This window comes from Sinocyclocheilus rhinocerous, unplaced genomic scaffold (genome assembly GCF_001515625.1).
Source record: "Sinocyclocheilus rhinocerous isolate Xijiao unplaced genomic scaffold, SAMN03320098_v1.1 scaffold4110, whole genome shotgun sequence".
Lineage (NCBI taxonomy): Eukaryota > Metazoa > Chordata > Actinopteri > Cypriniformes > Cyprinidae > Sinocyclocheilus > Sinocyclocheilus rhinocerous.
In genome coordinates this window covers 1-9062 of record NW_015661987.1, presented here as the reverse complement: position 1 = coordinate 9062, position 9062 = coordinate 1, and the positions used below count along the sequence as shown (strand labels likewise).

General features: G+C 36.4%; 1 protein-coding gene and 1 pseudogene across 1 annotated transcript; both read right to left on the bottom strand.

The window, feature by feature from the left end:
- Nucleotides 1-2434: 2434 nt before the first annotated feature.
- LOC107727051 (histone-lysine N-methyltransferase, H3 lysine-79 specific-like) lies at nt 2435-3268 on the bottom strand (the record flags this gene model as incomplete). The annotated part of the gene is made up of 1 exon (XM_016536807.1): nt 2435-3268. A coding segment is annotated over one exon (537 nt), but the record flags the coding sequence as incomplete, so codon positions are not given.
- Nucleotides 3269-3325: 57 nt separating this feature from the next.
- LOC107727038 (GTPase IMAP family member 8-like) lies at nt 3326-8346 on the bottom strand (annotated as a pseudogene).
- Nucleotides 8347-9062: the final 716 nt, after the last annotated feature.

The window sequence follows — 9062 nt, the reverse complement described above, 5'->3', positions numbered from 1 at the left end:
TGATCAGATTGAAAAGCAGGAAAATCAGCTTACAGGAACAACAGATCTGGATAGAGAGATACCTAAACCTGGAAGAGAATCTGACCAAGATCGCAAGAAACATGTTAAAAAATGGAGGGGGTTGGAATCCTTAAAAAGAGGCATAAAGCTAAGGAAAAAGATTGAGAGGACAGAAGAATGTAAAACAAAAGAAGCAGCAAGTGGAGAAGAGAATGAAGACAAGTTAAAAGATAGAGTCACAGACCAACAGAGCAGTGAGGATTTACCTAAAACCTCTGAAGATGAGAGAAACGCAGAGAAAGAACAACTAAATCAGCATTATAAAGAAATGGAAGAATGCAGGCAGAAGATGGACGAGGCCATGAGGAGATATAAAGAGATGGCTGATATGTATGCTGCAGAACGCATGAGAATTGAAGTCAGAAATGTTCAGATCATTGACAGCTGGGAGAAGGACCATGGAAAATCCTGTGCCCTTCAATAACAGACGAAAAAATGCATGTTTTTGCTTCATAAGGTGCTATCAAGTGAAAACGTTTTTGAATTATTGAATTCCCTTGTTGGGTTTCATTTTGTTGCACTCCTATGTGAATGTTACCTGAAACACTGGACTTAAATACATGCCAGTGCTGAATGAGAAGAATTACCGTGCATCACAGGACTACCAATTGGAAAATTCTGTTGCACTGCCTGTATTTAACAGTTTGGGCATTGCAATACTACAGCATGACTGGTCCCTGCTACACCTCTCTTTATCTCCCCACACTGACTATTGGTTGCAGCTCACATCAAGTGCAAGACATTAATGCTTGCATACAGAACTTTACATCAACTTCAGGAAGCCTGCAGTCTGTGAATCACAGAAAGGCACAAGATCACTTTCCAGAACCTTCTTGTTCACTGTTCCTTGCTGGTGAAATGATCTACTTAACCCTATCTGGACAGCCGAATCCCTGACAATATTCAAGAAGAAGCTGAAAACCCATATCTTCCGTGAGAACTTAACTGCCACCTATTGAAAAAATCCCCCATCTCACTCTATTCTTTCACTATTCCTACATATATCCCTCCCTTTTAGCTCTTCTGGTGTTCATTGCCTCTTTTTGATGAATCTCTAGTTGTATTCCCAATTAAGTTGCTTTGGATAAAAGTGTATGCTAAATAAATAAATGTTAATGCTAAATAAAAAAAAATGCTAAGTGTGGTTTATTGCATTAAGATTGATATTGGAGACTAAAGGAGAAAATAGGACAGGTTCTGAAATAAATGCTCCAAATGAGCCAGGTGTGAAAGCACCCTCAGCCTCAGGGACCTCTGCCTCACTGAGATATAAGCGATAAAGACAAATCAAGATATTTCTAATATGAAAAATGTGGAGTAGGATTTACTTGAAAAAAGCTTGGAAACAATTTTCACTCGGAAAAGGCTAGTTAATTTACAAAAATTTGACAAGTAAAAGCCTAAACATAATTATTAGTAGCTTTAAATAGAAATTTTGAAGTTAAGTTAACTTGGGAATTCCCAGTAAATTTGATTGACTCTTTGTTTTGTAAATTTTACTTAAAGGTGGGGTAAGCGATTTTCCAAAAACGCTTTAGAAAACAGATTCGGGCCGAATAGCAAAACAAACTTGTAGCCAATCAGCAGTAAGGGGCGTGTCTACTCATGATGTGGAGGAAAGAGCTGTTCAGTGCACTGGTTTGTTTTGGTGATTTCAAATATCAACATTGGCTACCAGAAATCGCTTACCCCACCTTTAATTTGACACTTTAGAAAGTTAATAGAGCGGGAAGTTGCAATTTAGGGTTAGCGATATCTTTATCTTATCTTATTTACAAAAGACTTGAACTAATGTCCGTTTATTTATTTGTTGGTTTTTATTTGTTTTCGTCGCAATATCTGTACATTGCAATGATCACCAGAACTTAAACTGACAGTAATCAAAAGAGCCCACGGACATGTTATTGCTGACAGGATATCACATTCGGTAAGGCAAACGGAAAAACAAAAAACAACAACAACATGATATTATCTGTCAGAAACGTTTTCAACGCTATCAAAACAGTAGCATATAACACTAGTGCAGAGATCTGAAGAACAAGTAGGTTACGTATATGCTATTTTATTGAGTATTGTTGTAAAATTTTCACAAAGTCATGCCAACAACATTCATAGGGGCACTAGACAAAGTTATCATCTATATAGCAATGGTTATTAATAAAAACTATAACAGTAATACAATTAATAACAGTATAATATAGTTGTATTACTGTAATAGGCCTATGTTTTGTTGAATGACAAATAAACAACTGATAAAGTTATACACCCCTAAGTAATGGTGCAATATGATGTAATTTAACAATGCTCATCCCTCCAAAACAGAGAAAACATCTTTCACAAACATCTACATGTCTGTCTCCTTTAAAGCGTTTACTGTATATAATGAGTTTTATTTGTAGGGGTTTTTATAGCACAATTCTTAACCCCACCCCAGACCTCACTCGTTTTCCAACACTGCTCATGGCCATGATACTGAAGTACGCAAGCAATATGAAAATGCCAATATGAAATGGTTCAAAACAGTATTACAATAACAACATTTTTCAATGTTTTGGCTTTTTTCATTTTGTCAGAAAGGCAATTCTAATCAAACAGCTTAAGGTAACTATAAACAGAAAATAAAACTGAAGCATTAATGTTGCTGACACTCATCTTTATGCTTTGAAATCAATCACAGAATGGCACAGCCTGATTTATTTTTCAGTTTTTCAACTTCTTGTTGCAGCTCTTTTATTTCTTCTCCTTTCTCACCTTTGAAGTGCTGATAGAGTTTTTCCAGTAATTCCTGTTGTTTCTGACGTTCTTCCAGCATCTCTTTGAGCTCCTGAAAGTACTGCTCATTTCTTTCTCTGAAATCATTGAATTCTTCTGCTTGTTTTCTGGCTTCATCCTCATGTTTCCTCTTCATGTGTTTTATTTCCTCTTCATGTTTCTGTTTCATTTCATCTCTCTCTTTCTCTTCTCTTTCTTTTCTCTCTGTTTCTCTTCTCTTGATCTCTTCTTCTTGTTCTTGTTTCAGATCTTCAATCATTTTCTCCCATCTCTTTCTCTCTTCTTCTCGTCTCTCATTATCTTCTCGTTTCACTCTCTCCCACTCATCTTTTCTCTCTCGTTCCAGCTGATCATAATAACTTTTTGTTTCCAGTTTCTTTTCTTCATATTCTCTCTCTTTCTCTTCTCTCTCTCTTCTCTGTTTCTGTCTCTCTCTTTCTATATTCAATCTTTCTTCTTCTCTCTCTCCTTCAAATTTCTTTCTCATTTTCTCCAGTTCTTCTTGTTTTTCTCTCAGTTGCTCCTCGTGTTTCTCTTTTCTCTTTCTCTCTTCTTCCTCTCGTTCTCTTATCTGTCGTTTCTTGTCATCCTCCCATTCTCTCTGCTGTCGCTTAATTTCCTCTTTTCTGTCATTTTCAGCCTCTTTTATTTTTCTCACCCACTCTTGCCTCTCTTTCTCTTCTTCGTCGTTCCTCCGTTTCCTCTCCAAATCTCTCTTGTTTATTTCTTGTTCTTGTTTCTTCTTTAACTGAGTTATAACACGTTCTTGTTCATTTCTCATCTTTTCTTGATCTCGTCTGTATTTCTCTTCTCTCTTTCTATCTTCTTCTTCTCTTTCTTGTTGCTGTTTTTCATACTGTGATATCTGGTTTTCAGTCTCTCTCTTCATCTTTTCGATTTTTCTATGATATTCGTCTCTTTGCTGTTTTTCCTCTGCTGATCGTTTCTGGTTTTCAGTCTCTCGTTTCTTCTGTTCCATTTTTTCTTTCTCTTCAAACTCTTTTCTGAGTTTTTCCTCTTTTTCTTTTAGTTGATTCTCCATTTTCATTCTCACTTCTTCTGCTCTCTGTTTCTCTTCCTCGAGTCTCTTCAACATGTCTCTCATGTCCAGCTCATATTTGGCTTGTAATGCCTCATTTTGTGCCTGAATCTCTCTTTCTCTCTCTTTCATTATTTTCTCCGTTCTCTTCTTAATGGACATCTCTGCCTCCTCTCTTTCATTATTTCCTCCATTCTCTTCTTAATGGACATCTCTGCCTCCTCAAACATGCTGTTAGTGAAGTATCGGCCCTCATTATTATTTTTCACCTCTTCTATCATGTTTAACAGTTGAATCACTTGAGTTTTGTCTTGTTTTTCTCTGTTATTGAAAGCCAGGAATCTGTTTCCACAATCTCTGATTAGTTTCTTGACCTCAGCATTGTTTCCTCTCTCCACATATTTTTCTATAGATTCACCCTCAAGATCATCTCCTCTAGTGAACAGAACGATGCTGAACTGAGCAGTTTTATGACCAAACATCTTCTTTATCAGATCCACAGTGTCTGTTTCCACCTGAATAAATCTCCCCACACTCAACACAATTACAAACACATGAGGTCCAGGTGACGAGAGTGAAACACATTTCATTATTTCTTCCACCGCTAGTTCATTTGTCAGTGTCGTGTCAAAGAGTCCTGGAGTATCAACAACAGTTACTGATCGACCATCAACTTCACCAACTCCCTTCATGCAAACAGTCGTCACTGAATCCATATTTGCTTGACTCACAAACTCATTTCTTTTCAGAATTATCAGATCCACAGTGTCTGTTTCCACCTGAATAAATCTCCCCACACTCAACACAATTACAAACACATGAGGTCCAGGTGACGAGAGTGAAACACATTTCATTATTTCTTCCACCGCTAGTTCATTTGTCAGTGTCGTGTCAAAGAGTCCTGGAGTATCAACAACAGCTACTGATCGACCATCAACTTCACCAACTCCCTTCTTGCAAATAGTCGTCACTGAATCTGTGTTTAACTGACTGTGAAATTCTTTTTTTCCCAGAATAGTGTTTCCTGTTGCACTCTTTCCATTTCCTGTCCTTCCGATCAGCACAATCCTCAGACACTTTGGATCATCTGAACATTCAGCACCTAAAAGTCATGCATGTATACATTTATTAATATAATGCAGTTCTATTGTTGGTGTTTTTCATTCCATATCTTATACAACAAAAAAAAAACACTAATGAAAATAAATAACACTAAACAATGAGTGCGTTTACATGCATCCTCATAATGCAATTGTAATGGGATTTTGGCAATATTGAGATTAAACTTTACCTCATGTAAATGCAATAATTTGAAAAAAATAATGTGATTAAGCTCATATTTGTAGCAAGCAAAATGGTATTGAAATATGCAGCGTATACATATTATAATCGCAATAAACAGGCATATAAACGCCTTAATTGCATTGTAATAGCCAGAGGAGAACTATCGCCCACTATATCACTATAATATAACTCTAATTGTTTTTCTCAGAAAGAAGAATGTCATATACACCCCAGAGGGCTTGAGGGTGAGTAAAATTATGGGGTAATTTTCATTTTTGGGTGAACTATCCCTTTAACAACAGACTTGGAGGACACACAACATGATTGCTGTAAAATTGTGATTTCTACATTCTGATGAAGATGCATAAAGGTAAAGAAAAAAAATAGAGATGCACCGATCGACTGGCCTGGGACCGAAATTAGCCGATTTTCCTCATGATTGGCCCAGACCGGTGACCGGCCGGTCCGTTTTGACGTCACACTTACGCTCACATCCGCATGTAAACATGTCGAGAGAACATCTGTAACTTAGTCCAGAATTGTAATGTTTAATATTTTATTTTATTATGTAAATAATTTTTTGCATAGAAATTTGTATAGATTTTTGTTTGTATATGCTGTCAATTATAGTTCTTGGCGAGAAAATCGGAATTGGCAAAAATCGGTATTGGCAGGTAACACTTCCAAAAAAATCCTAAATCGGAATCGGCCAAGTAAATTGCAATCGGTGCATCTCTAAAAATATACACTCACCTTCTGATGGAATCTTCAGCTGTAACTCTTTGATTTTCCTTTAACCCCATCACACAGTACTGACCTCCACAACTTCTGATTAACCTCTGAGATTCTGTGCTGTTTTTTATAAACTCTGTCACTGGTCTTTTAACAGGGCCATCATTGATAAATATTACTATAAAGTGCTCTCTGGAATAAAAGTTCTTCTGGATCTTCTCTATTTCTGTTTTGTCTCCATCAGTAAGTGGACCAGCAGGAACAATGAGGAGGAAACCATGAACTCCAGGATCACAGAGAGACACACAGTTGAGAGTCTGATGCATCACGTCCTCCTCTGAGAGACGACTGAGAGCTGGAAGCTCCAGCAGACTGATCTGACGATCATGAATCCTCTTCTCTTTCTTCACACACACTTCACTGCTCTCTCTCTGATGTGGTGTTATATTTTTTCCTCGTAAAAGTTTTGACAGAGAGACTTTAAATGTTGGATCACTTCCACACAACACCAGGTTCAGCTTCTGTTTTACAGAGACTGAAAAACAAATTAAAGACATTAGACTTCCTTAAACGACAAACGCATTTTAGGATATGGAAAAAATATATGCAAATAAAAAAAAAAACAGCTAAAAGCTAGCTTGCAGTAGTTTCATCAACTTACAGTTGGAGCGAATCCGCTGTCTTATGTCAACTGTAAAAAAAAAAAAAAGAAAAAAAAAAGAAAGAGAATGAAAAGATTATTTGACAATGTAAAAATGTTGAAAAATCATCTTTCATGAAAACATTTTTCATCCTGTAGTTACTTTGATTTGGTAAGCTTTTTTTTTTTCTTTTGTTATTTGCTCCAAAGCTGTTCCTCAATTCATTCTTGTGTTCTTATTCCAATTCACTTCCTTTGAGATTCCACTTGGGACTAAACCTGACCCTTCTGAACAGAGTTCTTCTGTTCTGTACAATTTCATTACACACAATACAATGAGAATGATTCACAGTGCATATTTTTATGAAACACTGTCTGCTGGCAACTTTCCGGGACACAAAGCACATGGCACAATTTAACAACAATAATGAAATAAGTGCTGATAGTCAAACTGAATATGAAAACTCTCTTGACATGTTTTGTTTAAAAACGGTTTAGTTTAATTTGTGCTCTGCATTTAACCCATCCACATGAACACACACACACCGTGAACACACACCCGGAGCAGTTTTTGCTGCAGTGGCCAGGGAGCAGTTGGGGGTTCGTTGTCTTGATCAAGGGTCTCACCTCAGTCGTGGTATTGAAGGTGGAAGAGAGCGCTGATCATTCACTCCCCCCACCTACAATCCCTGCTCGTACCAAGACTCTGGGGTACAAGCCCGACTCTCTAACCATTAGGCCACGACCAAAAGTGTTGTTCATTAGCATAATAAAAAGAGAAATTATTTTTTACTTACTTTGACTTCCTTCATTTCTCTTGCTCTGTTTTGGTTTTCCATCATCTTTGTAATAAGAACGCTCTTTGTTTTTTCCCTCTGATCTGACTGAACCATGAGATCTGCTTTGCTCTTCATCCACTGATGTTCCTTCAGCATCATGAAATATTTCACATATGAGATATTCTTCCTGGTTTTCCTGAAGTATCTTATCAACCCTCTTGAATATGTCCGATTGCCATTCTGGGTTTTCTTTTTCAAACTCCAAATGTCTTCCCCCACATTCCTTTATTAGCTGATGAATGTATGAGTCGTCTCTCTCTTCATTAGTCATGAGAACGATGGTACGTTTAATTGCTTCTCCACTGAATTTGTTGAGCACAAGTTTCACTCTATGCATGTCCTCCTCGGTGAAGTCTTCATACTGCAGTATGAATATGAACGCATGAGGTCCTGGATCAGACTGATTCACACACTCTCTCACTGTCTGTGTGATCTGATGATCTGAGAGGTTAGGATTCAGCAGATGAAGAGTGTTAATGACTGTGACGTGTCTGTTCTTCACTGTTTCACTGATTTTCAGCACATTGTGCTGCTTTATATGTGCATCACTCTCATGCACATCTATTCCCAGGATTGAGTTTCTGACTCGGCTGTTTTCTGATACATTCTTCCCCAGAAGAACAATCCTCAGATCACACACTGGAACACACAAAAACACATGCATATATAGAAACACTGAAAATACTTAATATTCTGTTTTTAATTAAGGAATGTGAACTGATGATAGGCTTGGCTTTGATTCATATAGGCTAAATTAATTAGTTCAACACATTATTTTCACATTACGACAACACATTTTTCCTTCACCAGAAATATATATATATATTTTAAAGTCTGGAGTTATAATATAGCTATAATTTAATGAACTTACTGTTAGGGTGTTCTTCACTTTGACTTCGTCGCCTTTGCCTCTCTGAAAATAACATCAGCCATATAGTATCAGATGTGATGAACATGACTGAACCTTCACAATGATCATGACTGACTGGATTTAGTGAATGTGAACAGAGCATATGGAGGTTTTATGCGATAATAAACATGAAAGAGAAAGTATTGGCTTACACTTTAGAATAATGGTCTGTCATATTAGGTAACTATGTAACTATACACTATATAAACACTTCACTAATATGGAAACAAGATTAACCAATCAGTAATTAATAGCGAATTTAGAACTGTGATAGTTCATTATTACTGAATTAGATTAGATATATTAAGAACTATGACCAATTATAAAGAATTACTAATTAATTATGCATCTTCAGAGAAACCTCAAATTTATGTTTTATACCAACCAAATACCTATTGCTCTCATTGAGCAATGACTGATTACCTAATAAGGGGCTTATAAACGTTATCAGTGATAAATTCATAATCCTAAAATCAATCATATTTACTGATTAGTTTGTTTACAAATTAAAATTAGCTAATGGTTGTAAGTGAAGTAATATATAATGTAGTACTACTCACTGTCCTGCATTACTTTCTGTATAGTTTGTTACTTATTAATGACAGACCATTATTTAATACATTTCAGCTTTGGCATTTGGCATATACTTGGGAATCAAATAGGAATATTAACATGTTCATCATCAATTTATATTTAATTTCTCTGTGTGAAAATTACCAAACTAAACATTACTAGGTGAACCTTTAAAATCAGACACATTTGAACAATCAAATTGGCATATGAACA